General features: G+C 27.1%; 2 protein-coding genes and 2 non-coding genes across 8 annotated transcripts; 2 read left to right on the forward strand and 2 right to left on the reverse strand.

The window, feature by feature from the left end:
* Nucleotides 1-168: 168 nt before the first annotated feature.
* Nucleotides 169-1648, reverse strand: LOC145751438 (transmembrane emp24 domain-containing protein 6-like). The gene is made up of 6 exons (XM_082567621.1): nucleotides 1512-1648; nucleotides 1259-1437; nucleotides 1000-1132; nucleotides 753-913; nucleotides 518-685; nucleotides 169-240 (listed from the first exon to the last, which is right to left on the reverse strand). The coding sequence occupies exons 1-6, from the start codon at nucleotides 1579-1581 to the stop codon at nucleotides 169-171; spliced, it is 783 nt and encodes a 260-aa protein (XP_082423747.1). The 5' UTR covers nucleotides 1582-1648.
* Nucleotides 1649-3869: 2221 nt separating this feature from the next.
* Nucleotides 3870-10848, forward strand: LOC145749575 (ADP-ribosylation factor GTPase-activating protein 3-like). Of its 5 annotated transcripts, none has more exons than XM_082565379.1 (14): nucleotides 3870-3979; nucleotides 4314-4432; nucleotides 4679-4889; nucleotides 5079-5271; nucleotides 5374-5487; nucleotides 5655-6044; nucleotides 6161-6290; nucleotides 6637-6784; nucleotides 7142-7341; nucleotides 7736-7847; nucleotides 8829-8864; nucleotides 9462-9532; nucleotides 9623-9764; nucleotides 9959-10848. In XM_082565379.1, exons 1-14 carry the CDS (start codon nucleotides 3911-3913, stop codon nucleotides 9968-9970), a joined length of 1947 nt encoding a protein of 648 aa, XP_082421505.1. In that variant the 5' UTR covers nucleotides 3870-3910; the 3' UTR covers nucleotides 9971-10848. The 5 variants fall into 5 exon arrangements, with proteins under 5 accessions (XP_082421505.1, XP_082421513.1, XP_082421522.1 ...); XM_082565387.1 differs by having other exon boundaries at nucleotides 7739-7847; XM_082565396.1 differs by lacking the exon at nucleotides 8829-8864.
* A 186-nt stretch (nucleotides 10849-11034) lies between these two features.
* On the reverse strand, nucleotides 11035-11107 carry Trnar-ccu (transfer RNA arginine (anticodon CCU)). Its single transcript has one exon. It is a non-coding gene; the product is annotated as a tRNA-Arg (tRNA).
* Nucleotides 11108-14125: 3018 nt separating this feature from the next.
* On the forward strand, nucleotides 14126-14198 carry Trnar-ccu (transfer RNA arginine (anticodon CCU)). The gene has a single exon. It is a non-coding gene; the product is annotated as a tRNA-Arg (tRNA).
* The last annotated feature ends 257 nt before the right edge of the window (nucleotides 14199-14455 follow it).

Below are 14455 nucleotides of genomic sequence, written 5' to 3' on the forward strand. Positions count from 1 at the left end.
ATTGCTTTTATATAAATAGTACTTTTATTTGATAAAATAATGTCTTCAATATCGTAATTTGCACTACTATAATTAAACGTAAATAAATTGTATTTATTTTTTTTATTTTCCGCAATTCTGTAATTAAAAAGTTCTACCAATTAAAAATAATGAAACTAAAATTGTTGTCTACGTTCTTATTGCAGTGGCTTTTCCGTTCGAAACGTGGGGAACAATGAAAAGCTTCTTTATAAGATAAATCTGTAACATAAAAAGGGTTCTAAAAATGTGTTATGGCATAAATTACAGACCATTTGCTATAAAAACTGTTAAGTTGGGGTTACACTAAAATGAGGAAGTAAAGTGAAGACAGAGGGAGAGGGAAGCACAAGGAAAAGTATTTTGCAGTCATTTTTATTAAGCAGCAAAAATTGTCAATGCTTAAAAGCTAGCTAACAATGACTTCTTCTAACTAACAATGACTACAAAATACTTTTCCTTCGGGGGTATTATAATAAAATGTGATGTATAAACAAACCTGCCCATAGCCAACCGAACATGTCAGCAACATTGATAAAAACGACACTACAGTGATCATAGAGCTATTTTCTTTCATCAATTCCCAATCTCGTAAAATTTCAGCGGTGTCAATTTTAACCACTCTATGCGCGTTTGTCATGTCAATACAAACCTGATACAACATGTCCTAAAAAAATACAAACTATTAATATAATTTCCCCTTATCCTATAGATTTTTGTACCTAATAACATACGTAGTAACTGTATAAATAACTGTCCCCACTTTCATCTGTGTTTTCATGTTGTTCAGCATGGTAATCTACTTGTTTATGAGGGTGAGCAATAGTGATTTGAAATCCGACCATTTTGTCTGTATATCGGTCGTGACTGTTGTCCACGCAGAATTGATAATGTCCTAAAAACAGTAACCAGGTTATAATTGAATTATTTTATATACACAACAATTTTTGTTTGTTTTTATTGGGTATGTAGGCGGCCTACCGTTTACTGGGCATGTAATTTGTACTGCTCCTTGCTTTATGGGATGTTCTGTTTCCTCAGCTATACTGTCATTTGGATAACGAAGACTGGCAGAAACCAATCCACTAGACCGAAATGTAGATGGAGAATCACTCTAAAAAGTTAAACCACGAAGTTAAATGTTATATAAGAAAGCTCCTGGGGTCTAAGGTTTTTTTTTTAATCAATTTTTTTAACATTATCAGTAACTAAACAAAAAACGAGTAGTAGTTATTTTTACTTGAAATCCACACATCAGTCTTGAGTTTTCTTCGCATATTTCAAAGAAACACTCCATTCCACCTTTGGGCACCAACATTTTAGCATCAAAATGGTGAAAAATTGAACCTTCTAGCAAAGGACTAAAGAATTTAAAGGCAAACTCGTTTTCGTAGCCCCTAAAAGCCTCTTTTGTATCTTCTAAAATAAAAACTAAGGTCAAACTAAAATCCAGAACAAGTCTATCAATGATTTTAGACTTTTTTAAAACTAACCTTTGTTTTCTCCAAGTGAGATTTCAAAAAGCAAAGTTATGACTAAACATATCAAAACCTTAGAACTCATTTTTAATTTATTATTATTATCAGTTTTTCCTGTTTTTTTTAAAGGATCAACTTTTAACTGAAAGTTATTCTCCTGCTAAACTTTACAATGCATCCAACCATATGCGGGTACAGTTATACGAAAGTTGATACAAAAGTAACGAAAAGCAGGAAGGAAATAATAAGGCGCAGATTAAAATATAATAGAGTAGATTTTCAATACAGTATATACTTTAAGCACTGTTTCTAATTATCCTCAAAGCAAAAAAGATTAAATTTGTTTTTAATAATTAGTCACTAGTTTCGTCATTTCACGTAACAATCACAATTTCATGCGTTCAGTTTTAAATTTTTTTTTTTAAATGAGCTTTATAAAACGTAAACAACTTAGCTTGCTTACTCAAATATAGACTAGACTAGCTGTAAAAATAGTTCAAAAAGGCAAATTGTGAAACAAAGTTTTAAAATGTATATAACATTTAGTTTTGTTACAGTTTCACAGACAGAAATAGCACATTAAGTTAAAGTTTATCAAAAAAAAATTCTCAAAAAAATGTCGGTTTCACCTCTCTTAGCACGTTCTTCTCTGGTAGCTGGACAACTACACGAAGGCTACGATGCTTCGTTTATAATGGTAAAATATGGAGGTATGGCAAAAAAGCATTATGAATCAATTCAAATTTTTTTATTTGGTGTTATTTTAAATGTTTTTAATATCTTTTAGCAAATAATCTGACAATGCTAAATACTGATTGTGCAATACAGCATTCACTTTTACATTTAAAGTAAGTTGTGCAACCAAAAACATTCACATAAAGTTAAAAAACTTTGCAAAGAAAAGTTATTTCTTTTTTTAGAGAAAAATACTTGGAAGATGGATGGGATTTGCCAGATGATGTTTTAACAACTGTTCCGTCGGATACTGAGTGTGCTAAAGGCTTATACAGTTATGTCAATTGTCAACATATTCGCATTTTCTTAAAGTATAAGATGTTAACAAAAATATGATTTAAACCTTTTTTTCTAACAGCATGTTTAGATTTATTGGATGATAGTGCAGTACCACTCGATTTTTGTAACAAAGAACCACTTAGTCGCGTGAAAAAATTCGTTACAAATCGAGCAACTTACACTCTTTGCAAAGTAAAACGTAAGAACTAAATTTTTTATCAAATAAAATTAGTTTTAAATTAAAATATTTAAAACATACTTTTCTTAGGTACTGAAAGTGGAATTATCAAAGAGGCGATACCGTTGATATCCAAACCATCAACTGAATTACTTAGTAAGTTCATTAAAATTCTTTGCTTGTAAAAATTATGTTTATCACAGCTAATTTCAACTTAATAATATAACCTAAATATTTAACAAAACTCACTAAAAAGGTGTTTGTAAATCCCACTAAAGATTTTTAAATTTGCATTTAAGTTCGTCTTGGACAAGTGTTGCGAGCTATTGAACGTGCAAAAAGAAGAGGTGGGACTAAGGGTCACAAACTGTCTATGGATATTAGAAAACGAAGGGGTAGCATTGTTGACAGTAATAAGTCGAATAGATCGTTCGCAAGCGTTGTTCGACATATAAGAAATACTAATTAAACTTAAAAAAGGCTTGAAAACTTATTATTATTGAAAAACATTAGCACAATTTGTTATATTAATTATTTATTGCTATATTTTGTTAATTACTATTTATATTTTTTTACTATATTTTTGTATTCAAAACTTCGCATTTGTTACTTGTACATTCAGTGCTAATTTTTTTAAATATTTTAGAAATTTGAAAATTTTACAAGTGCGTTATTAAAAATTAGAATTAGTTATTTAATAAAAGTGATTTAAATGCAGTATTTTTAGAAATATTTTTATTGTGGTAGTGATTTAAATAGTTTGGAAGCACTAACACGTCATGTTTTTCTGTTGTTTATAAGAATTTATCTGCCAGAAAGCCAATCAGCTGGATAAGAAATTAGTGAATGAGCATTGTTTTAAAGATTATATGATTTCAATTTAATAAATAATATAAACATGCAAAACAGTTATGCGAAAAATAAAATATCCAGTAGTAGATACCAGCGGCAATAAAAACATAGCTGTTATATAAAAGGTTAGGGTAGGGTTTAAATATTTATCTTTCGTCTAAATTAGGAAGTTACGATTCAGTTTTAAAAAAATGCTTGTTTTGTGCCATATGCTTCTAAAAAGATTTAAAATATCCTGTTTGTCAATTTTAATGTATAATAATTATTCTTTTTATGCGGTCATATGTTAAAAAATCTAAAGTCAAATATTTTAATTTTGTTTTAGAAAAATATATTTAACATACTAACCTATATTATTGTGCGGAAAACAATGGCAAGTGCACCTTTGGATGAAATTAAGGCAGTTTTTAAGAGATTACGATCAGATAAAACCAACAAAGTAAGTTCCGTTTTTTTTTTAAATAGGCTATCTGACTGTTTTTTTCATAATTTTAAAAAACAAAATTTATAAAAAAAATTAAGTAATTTAATGGCTTTAAAATCCCCTAACAATCCGAAGTAGTTAAAATAGTTTATTAATTAATGCTTATTTAAGATTATATGGCTTTATATTAATATCAAACTAAACTTTTTAGGTTAATATATTTTTTCATTGTAATACTCACCTTATTACGTACAAAAATTCAGTTTACAATTTTTTAAAAGTATTTTTAAAAAAACCTGATATAAATTATGTTCATTAAATAAATAAAAAAAAAATGTTTGTATTACAGACATGTTTTGACTGTAATGCCAAGAATCCAACATGGGCTAGTATAACTTATGGGGTGTTTTTGTGTATTGACTGTTCTGGGGTACATCGTTCTCTTGGTGTTCATCTCACTTTTATCAGGTTATTTGGCTCACTTGTAGGGTTCTGCTAATTTATTTTTTTATGTTTTAACTGACCACCAGTACACTATTTTTTTAATAACTCTAATAGGGTCTTTTTTTTATGAACTACTTGTTTTTATTTTTTGGATAACAAAAAATGATTAGTATATAAACAATTACTTTTAACCGTTTTAGTTTTTTTAGTTTCCTTTTTTTAACAATTTTTAATTAAAGTTCTTGTTTAAAATTATTATTATTATTTTAGATCTGTTGAACTCGACCAAAAGTGGACTTGGCCACAATTACGATCCATGCAAGTTGGTGGAAATGCAAATGCTCGTGCTTTTTTTCGAGCTCACGGTTGTAACAGTTCAGTTGATGATTTACAGTCAAAATACAACAGCAAGGCTGCAGTTTTGTACAAGTCTAAGCTAAAAGGACTTACTGATGATGCAATAAAAAAATATGGGACTTCGGTAATTAAAAATCTGTTTGTTTTGTTAAAGAGATTTATACATGTTAAACATTGCAAAAGACTGTGTAAAGTTGTGTGAATTTAAAATTACGTATATCACCTTATTTTTAAGTATAGGCCTATACTATTTCTAAAACATTAAAATTTAAAAATAGCAAAGTTGCAAAAATAATTTTATTTTCTGTTTTAGGTTTTGCATATTCCCTCTGGTAGTGATTCCAGTTTAAACAAAAAGAGTGCACAGGCCAAAGAAGAAGATGATTTTTTCACTAAATTTAGTGGAAAGCCCATAACAGCAAACCAAAGTTTAGTTGGAGCACAAAAAACTTCAACTGGGTTAAGAAATGTTTCTTCATCACCTGAATTAACTTACAGTGCCAAAGGTAAACTACAGTTATATTTGTGAAAGGCTAAAATTTTTGTTATAAATTCCAAAGAAATTAATGTGATTTTGACTAAATTTGTCTGTTTTTGGTTTGACATAGCAAACGGTAAGAGTTCCTTAACATCGAAAGAAAATGAATTTTTTGAAAACTCTTTTACCAAACCAAAATCAGCATCACCTAAACCAGTAATTAAATCTCAAACGAATATTATTGGTAAGTGAAAAAAAAGTATTTTATTTGCTTAAAAACAACTAACAGGCAAATTAGTAACAGCTTATACTATAGCCTTTTTAATTATATATACCAAATTTGTGTTTAAAAAAAAAAATGTCAAGATTTTTATATATTTTAGTGTTTAATTTTGTTTTTATTGTTCACAGAATCTGCAAGCCTTAAGAAAGGACCTAGTATTGAAAAAGCTTTATCTTCATGGGTTGGCCCTGAAAAAACCACTGAAAAACAAACTTCCGATCAGAAGCTAACATCCAAAGAAGACGATTTCTTCAATTCTTTTAGTTCACCTAAGTCCACCAACACTCAAACTGTAACAGAAAGTAGTATATCTGTTGAAAAAAATGTTTCGGATTCTGAGGACTGGCCTGATATGGTAGAAGATAGCCAAGAAAATGATAACTTGGGTGTTTCTAATGGCAATGTTGTTGAAGTTAAGGACGTAAGTAAAGAAAGTGAGGAACAAACTTTACCTTCTTTATTAACACTTGCAAGTAACAAACCTGTTCAGTCATCAACTATCACTAAAAAAAAGAAAGGTAAGTGAATTAAAAATTATGTTTCTCGTCAATTTTTTAAAACAATCAAAACCTTTGCGTTTTGTTTGCTCACTTATATTGTTTTTTAAAATAAATTTTTGTTCATTTTGTTGAAGGAAATACTTCTAAAAAGGGGGGTTTTGGGGCACAAAAAGTTAAAGCTAACTTTGACAACCTCGAAGCAAATGCGAAAAAGAGTGAAAGTCTCGGTGACATGAAACCTTTGTCTCCCAAAGTTGCCACAGCGTAAGTTGGCTTTTGTTAGTTTGGTTTTGTGTTTAAATATATTTCTTAGCAAACTTTTTTATCACCTTTTATGATGTTTTAGTCAAGAATAGTTTTTACTCATTTATTTGTTTTTTCACACTATAATCTGGTTTTGATTAAGTGACAAAAATTGTTTTGTTGACACAGCAAAATTTTAGATTAGGCAAAACAGTGTGGAAGGCCAAGGCAAACAATTTTCATTAAACTTTCTTTAAATTTATACAATATTTAATTTTATTTTATTTGTATGTAATCTTTAAAAAAAAAACACAATTTATTTTTTTGGCCAATTATTTTTAACTTTTTTCCAATATTCTTTTTACAGACCTCTAGTAGAAAGGTTATCATATGGTGCAAACAAAAAACAAACAGGCATGAGTGAGGTGCAAGCCAAAGCATCTGAAAGACTTGGAATGGGTGGTGGAAATAGAGCTAATGTATCACACAGTGCCACGATGAAAACTATCGAACAGGTAGAATATTTGGTAATCTAAAAAAGAAAAAAAAAGTCTTTTATGTTGTATTAATTAATGTTAAGTCTGTTTTAGTTAAACAACGTTTTACATTCCTATTATTCCAAATAATATTGTAAATAACAGATGGAGCTCGGTGGTATGTCTAATATATAGGCCACCGAAATAAATCTGCTGTGGTGTGCATTTAATTATTGTGAAAAATATTAGTTGCAAGTTGTGACCATACTATAACAATTAAAATGCTGACCATTGCAGGCTGTTAACTAATATATAGACCATGTTACAACAAATAAACTGCTAAACATTGCAAGCTATTGACTTATTTATAGATGAAAGCTTTTTTTGTTTTGACAGGTAAACCCAGGATCCAATGGCAGAAGTCATCGAAATGGAAGGAGAAAAAACAGATATCTTGACCAAGATTACAGTAGTGATAGTGACAATGATTATGTTGTTGTCAGTAAATCTTCATCCTACCTCGAAGATATGAAAGATGAATACAGGTCAAAAATGAAGGAAAAGAAGGAAGAAAGTTACTATTCTTCACAACCAAGGTATATACTTTAATTTTTTTTGATTTTAAGTTATCTGTATTTTAAGTTTTTAAGGTATTTTTTGTTCGTATAGTTTTTTATATAATGTTTATGGTTACAATGCCCTTGTACTTATATAGCCTGAATATTATTAAAAATACTAAACATTTATGTTTTAATATGCAAATATCATAAAACAGGGTGTGTATAAGTTAAAAATACTTCCTTAACATCTTCTCAATAAACAAATATGTGTTGCCCTTAGGCTATATAATCTTTGGGGTACATAATTATTAACATACATCATGACTCACATTAAAAATATTGTTTAAAGTTTATTTTAAAAAGTAAGTATAGACCAGTTTAAAACTCACATACTTTAAAAAATTGAAATTTTATTATTTTTTTTTTTTAGCAGGCCTACTAAAATGCCAGACACTTTTCAATCTGATTTTTCTGTGGATAAATTTAAAGGAGCTAAATCTATATCTTCAGATCAGATGTTTGGAACACAAGTTGATCAAGAGGTAAGGGGTATTATTTTAATTTTAAAATTATTTTGTATGGTACCTTACCCAATATGTGAAATGCTTAATATATGTTTAAGGTTAAAAATTTAGATTTTTAGGGTTTTTCGAAAAGTATTAAAAAAGTATTTTATATTTTTTTTTTTAAGTTTGTATATAATATGTAAGATTTGGATATTCTGTTAATAATTTTGCTGGTATATATGATATCAGTTAAGTTTTAAAATTGAATTTTGTAATTTTTTGTAATTTTTAAATTATTTTTGATAACCCAAATGCAAAATCACTACTTAAGTTAATGCTAAACAATAAAGGAACCTACCCTGTTACAACCTATAAAACATACAAACAACAAACACAGAAGAAGAATGACTGTAGCTGGCTTGGTTATGCCAACAACCAGTAATGAGGGCCAATTAGATGAGGTTTAATGTAACATATAAAAAGTTAGGGTTTTAGCACTTACATGTTTTAAAACAAAACATGTGAATACTGATAACTTAAAAAAAATAATAAGAAATATTGGTTTTTTATTTAGAATAAAAAAAAGTTTTGTAGGTCTTAGTATTTTGACATAGATAAAACTACCATATTTAACAATTTATTTGTACAAAAAATTAACATAAAAATCATTTTAATTAACAAGTAATATTAATTATATATAATTTATAAAAAAAATTTCAGGTAAAATACAAGAAAACAGTAAAACTGTTAGGCTTGTTTTTATTCTAGTATACACTAACCAGTTTAAAATCTTTACCTAAAGTGGTTTGTTATGCTTTTAAGTGCCCTTGACATTTCATATACATTACACCACTGTTTAAAAAAGAAATAAAAAAATATTATTTTAATTTTAAATACAACCTTTTAAATTTTAATACAAGTTATTATTCAAGTTTAATAAATTATTATAATATATATTTTTATGTAAGGTTTTTGGTGCCATATTTTTAACATTTTTTGTTCGATTTTTTTAAAAAGCAAAGTCATGTGAGTTGGACACATAACCGAACCCAGGTATTTGTATAATGATTTGTGGACCATCATTGTATGTATTTATGTTTAACAGCATTTGGTATACAGATGCAAGTATGCATGTTTTTATTTTAAGGAAGATATTAGTTACTGGTATAAAACAAAAAGATAAATTATTATTTCAAGTTGATAAAAACCTGATTATTTTTTTATTTGATATATTAATATTTATCTTTTTAAATTAATTAATACATTTTTTTACCATTTTTCTTCTTTTTTTGTGTAAAATATTTGATTTATTAAGTCTGGTCAAAGTAATATTTAACAAAACTATAGTATTTGGGAAATGGGATACAACTAGATGGTTTTAGAATTTGGTTTAAAAATAAGTAGTATATATATATATATAGTTTATTACGGAATAAAATAGAAAAATTATAAAGTGTGTTGGTATGGGATATTATATATATGAATTATACTTTTATTATTTTACTTTTAAGCATCATACCATTAAGTTTTTATTTTAAACTTACAAAATGTAAATATTTATGTTAATTTGAAATCATTTCTTTAACAGAACAGGAATATAGATTTCAATTTTACTAATTTTTTAAAAACTTTAATATTGTTATATTACAGGCAAGAGCAAGACTTAACAAATTTGAAGGTAGATCTTCATTTGGTAGCGACGACTTCTTTGAAAGAAATTCGTAAGTTAAATTTATTTTTATACAGATTAATATACTTTTTTAAAAATACTTTTGCAAAAATAAAATACTATTTTTTTTATTTTACTTTAGGTCACAATCTCATCGTGGTTCTTACCCAAATCTTCCATCCTCCCCCTTATATTCACCCGATATAACCCAGATTAAGGAAGGGGTGAGAAACATGGCAGGTAAATTGTCGTCTATGGCAACAGATGTCTACAACTCTATACCGGTATGTTTAAATAGCTTTTTTTTAATTTTTTTTTTTTTTTAATAAGAATTTAGCATTTTAAAAAGTTTTCCAATAACTCCATTTTTTCTTTTTCAAAATGAAAATCCAATAAACATTTTTTCAATAACAAATAAATTACATTAAAATAAACAATTAAGTATATCTTTATTACTAGTTTTTTATTTTTATTTCAGATGAACAGATAAACAACATATTTTAAAATGAAACTTTTTATGTCTACTCTCAACCAGTTAACTGCTAAGAAACAGTATTTCACGGACTTAGTAAATTTTGTGTTTTTATTCAATTTGTCTTTTTTTCTTTTTTATGTAGATTATTCTATAGTAGATCAATTTTTAGTCCAATAATTTAATTGCTTTTTAGTTGTAAATATTTTCTGAATTATTAGATTTGTAATTTTTTAATTAGTTACTGTAATGTAATACCGGTATCAAATTGCTAAAAAACGATAAGCAATTTGGTATTTTAAAAACAATTAAAATATTACTTTGCGCATTTTCCAATATTTTCACCTTGTTTTAGTTTTTAAATAGTACCTTTATAAATCTGATTTTTCAAGCTACTAGGTTCACCTTTTTCTGCTAGTTTAACTCTTTATATCAAATCAACCTATTATTACGGTTTTTTGGGGAATATTGTAGGAAAATTATTTTTACCATAAAAAGAAAATTGTGTTTTTATTGTTGGCGTTTTTGCGGTGTGTGTTATTATCGGTGTTTAGTTGAGACAAAATAAATGTATTTTAATTTGGAAATGTGCAATTTGTAGCTTCTGAGGTGAAAATGGTTATTTTTTTATATAATTTTAATACAACACTGGATTTATTTTTTATGTTTATGTTAACAAAATTCCATCCTATGTCAAAACATTGACTTTTATTTTATGTAAAGTAGTAAAATTGAATTTTTGCGCAAAAAATTTTTTGACGAATTTAGCATAAATCTTTTTGTTGCATATTTCTGGTGCTTGTTAAAGAAAATTTCAATTTTCAATTTTCTTAAAAATCGGTTGTGCCACGTTTTTATTCTTCTTATTTATTTTAACATGTAAATACATCATCATTCGGGAAGGTTTTTATTATATATTTATTTGATAATGCGGAGTAATAAATTTAAAGTGATTTAATTCTTATTTACTAATAACTTGAGACGTTATCTTCTTCATTGACCTTTTTTGCTTAATTATTATTTGTAAAAAGGGCACTGATAGCATTTATTTTTCTTTAATCAAGACAATATCTTAAAAAAAACACCCCGGATGGGACTCGAACCCACAATCCTTGGCTTAGGAGGCCAATGCCTTATCCATTAGGCCACCGGGGCCGATGCTTTTCTTGCAAAATAAAACCCCTTTGTTTATAGGCAACTGTACAACTTTTGGGCGCTTTACCTATTTCTCCACATCCAAATTAAGCCTGGAACAAGTGAAACGGTTAACTGAGTTATTTTAAAGTACGTATAAAAGGTTTAAATCCGTTTGTTATGATTTGTTTGTTTATAAAAAAACAGTGTTCTGATAAAAATCTAGCTTTATAAAGGCAGCATTATGATTTTGTACAAGGCTTAAACTAATTTTACTTTTATGTATGTTTTTAGCATGTAATTCATTAATTATATAACTAAACCTGCAAAAAATAAGGAAAAGTAGTAAGAACTAGAGGGTTATAGTCTGAATGACGAACACTGTCAAATTAAAAAATAAACACATGTCTATAAAGTACATGTACAAAGTCGACAAGACGAACGGTGAATGCTTAAAACAAAAATAGTGAGTCACTAAGTACATTGAAATTTTCTTTTAAATTTTACGAAAATACACGACAAGCTTTTTTGCGTGACGTCGAACGTAAAGTTGCGCAACGTTATTAGTATATCAATATTGCATGGAAGTAATGACACTTTTACTAGCTTTGTGCGTTATACACAGTCTCGTGACGTCATTGGCACATTAATATAATTTTTCAAAAAATTATCATTTTAATATTGAATTTTAACTAAACTATAAAAAGCCAAGTAATATAAACATATTTTAAAAATATTTTTTTAATGAAAAATGTACATAAAAGTTATGACAAATTTCTTTATTTTTTCATAAGATTTAAAATTGAAAAAAAAACATATTATTTGATTCATTCTGCAATAATTAACATTCAAGAAAAAACTTATTTTTTTTAATTTTAGTAAAACTTGAAATACTTTGTTTTTTTGTGTACGCTATACATAGCCTTGTTAAGTCATGAGTACATTAATAATGGATCACATTTTCTATTCAAAAAAAAAAAAATTTTAAATCGCATTTTATTAAACTATTAAAAGCTAATTAATGTTAACAACATATTCCCGAAATATTTTTTTAAATATTAATAAATATGAAACGTTATGACATTTTATTGATTTTTACACAAAGTTTTAAATTGAAAACACAATTATTTATTCAACTTATTCTGGCATATCTAACATTCGAGAAAAAAAATTTCTCAAAATATTTAGCAAAACAAAAACTACAGCAGTTTTATATATGCGTTATGTGGGGTCGTGTAACGTCACCAGTACATTAATTTTGGATAGGCCTTCAATTTTATTGTCCTAACTAACATTTAAAATGAAACATTTTCAAAAAATTTTAAGTAGAACAAAAGTTTGAGCTAATTTTTATTTTGGGTTTAATTAGGTCACGTGACATTTTTGCCAATGATATTGCATACAAATTTTTTGAAAAAAATTAAAAATTTTAAATCGAAAAATATTTGTACCGTTAGAACCGCACAGGTCCAATTAACGTGTTTACGAAATATTTTTTAAAAATATTAATATTCAAAAAAGTTATGACTCTTTTAATAAAATTTGATGAAATCTCAAAACCTAAAATAATATATTTTTATTATAGTTTGAAATTTTAGATTTGAAGACGTATTGTTATTTCCAATATTATTATTATGGTTCGAAATTTTTATATCGATCCTTCGCTTACAAGTTTTGCTTATTTACATATCATAACATAAAAACTATAAAATTATTAAAAAATTTCCTTTTTTTTCGGTTAATTATATTTTAATACTCGTTTGATTACTTAAAAATTAAGATCGGTATTTTGCTTTCAAATTTAGATTACTTTTATCTGACAATAACAATGAATACTTGTTCGTTTTTTAAAATTTGGTTTAATTACAAAAAAGGTTCATATTAAATGCGTAATTTAGTTAATGAACGTATTTAATAAATTATTTTTTTTAAAGAGATCAAACGATTTTAAATCATATTTTGTTCTAGACTTAATTTGCCTGTGGAGAAACAGAAAAAGCGTCTGAGAGTTTTACAGTTGCGTTAACAAAAACCTTTTATTTTATACAAGCATCGTCCCCGGTGGCCAAATAGATAAGGCATTGGCCTCCTAAGCCAAGGATTGAGGGTTCGAGTCCCATCCATGGTGGTTTCTTTTTTTAACAATTAGTAAATTTTATAAAATCTCCAAAATACATTTTACAGAAAATAATACAGATGTTAGATAATAAAAAAAAATTATTCCTCAGAAAATATTTTCTTGGCACATTTTGATAAAATTTATTTTCTTGTATAAGATTTTTATTTTTCGGTAGTAGTTCAAATTATTCCATATATAAATATTTGCATATTGCAATATTTCCACAAATGCTTTAAATGTTTTGTTAGTCAAATATGCTTAAGTTTTATACATGTCTGTAAAATAGGTTTATGTTAAATGTATTTTGAATGATTTGTAATATAGTTGTATTTAAAGCACCTTTTGTTATTGTAAACAGTTTTTACAGTTCTATTTCTAAGCTTTACTGTGGTGAAAAAGTAGAACTTTTGTTTTTTAATGCAAATTTAAGTTAAGGCAAACTACCTCGCATAATCTAACATACATAAAAGTACTTGCGCAATTGGGGTTTGTATACTTATTACCCAAGTTCGAATTAAAAAAAACAAATAGTTTATCATGCTTAAACATGCAATTTCAATAAACCAACATAACAACCTAGAGATACCATTTCGTAATTTTAACTTAACCTAAACCTATCTGTATTAAATATATTGACTAATTTGATTATTTGATATATCTTATACTGTTTTAACGTTAAAAGATATTCTAATTTTCAGTTTTATTTCAGGTTAAATCATAAACTTTAATTTTTAAGTTTGTTTATAAGCAAACAATTCATGCTAAACTTCTTCCATCTTGGTATTTGTAAACAATCTAAAAAAACCTACCTTTAAGCACTAAATTTTTAAACGACGGCATTCTCATTAAACTTTAGTTATGCGATTGGTGATTTAGTCCTTTTAAAAAGAAAGAGCTTTGGAATTACAGTTTTAACAACAGCCCCGGTGGCCTAATGGATAAGGCATTGGCCTCCTAAGCCAAGGATTGTGGGTTCGAGTCCCATCCGGGGTGGATTGATTTTTTAATAATTTTGTTTACAAAGTTAACTTTCAAAATTAAATATTTTAACATTTATTATTAACCTTAAAATAAATTTATTTTAGTATTGCCCGATCTAATTATACCGGAAACATGATTGCTAAACATATCGCTCTGGCAGAAAGAGAAATCGACAAAAACAGCTGTTTTTTTAGCTATGACGCAATTACACGTATTTTCGAAAATGATAACCGGTATTTTATACCGAATATAATTTATCCTCGTTTAAA

Source organism: Corella eumyota, chromosome 1, assembly GCF_963082875.1.
Source record: "Corella eumyota chromosome 1, kaCorEumy4.1, whole genome shotgun sequence".
NCBI lineage: Eukaryota > Metazoa > Chordata > Ascidiacea > Phlebobranchia > Corellidae > Corella > Corella eumyota.

Coding starts and splice junctions, on each gene's coding strand:
- LOC145749575 (XM_082565379.1), top strand. CDS start 3,911: ATGGCAAGTGCACCTTTGGATGAAATTAAGGCAGTTTTTAAGAGATTA. Junction 3,980..4,313: donor GATCAGATAAAACCAACAAA/GTAAGTTCCGTT, acceptor TTTGTATTACAG/ACATGTTTTGACTGTAATGC. Junction 7,342..7,735: donor TACTATTCTTCACAACCAAG/GTATATACTTTA, acceptor TTTTTTTTTTAG/CAGGCCTACTAAAATGCCAG.
- LOC145751438 (XM_082567621.1), bottom strand. CDS start 1,581: ATGAGTTCTAAGGTTTTGATATGTTTAGTCATAACTTTGCTTTTTGAA. Junction 1,438..1,511: donor CTCACTTGGAGAAAACAAAG/GTTAGTTTTAAA, acceptor TTTTTATTTTAG/AAGATACAAAAGAGGCTTTT. Junction 1,133..1,258: donor GACTGATGTGTGGATTTCAA/GTAAAAATAACT, acceptor TTAACTTTTTAG/AGTGATTCTCCATCTACATT.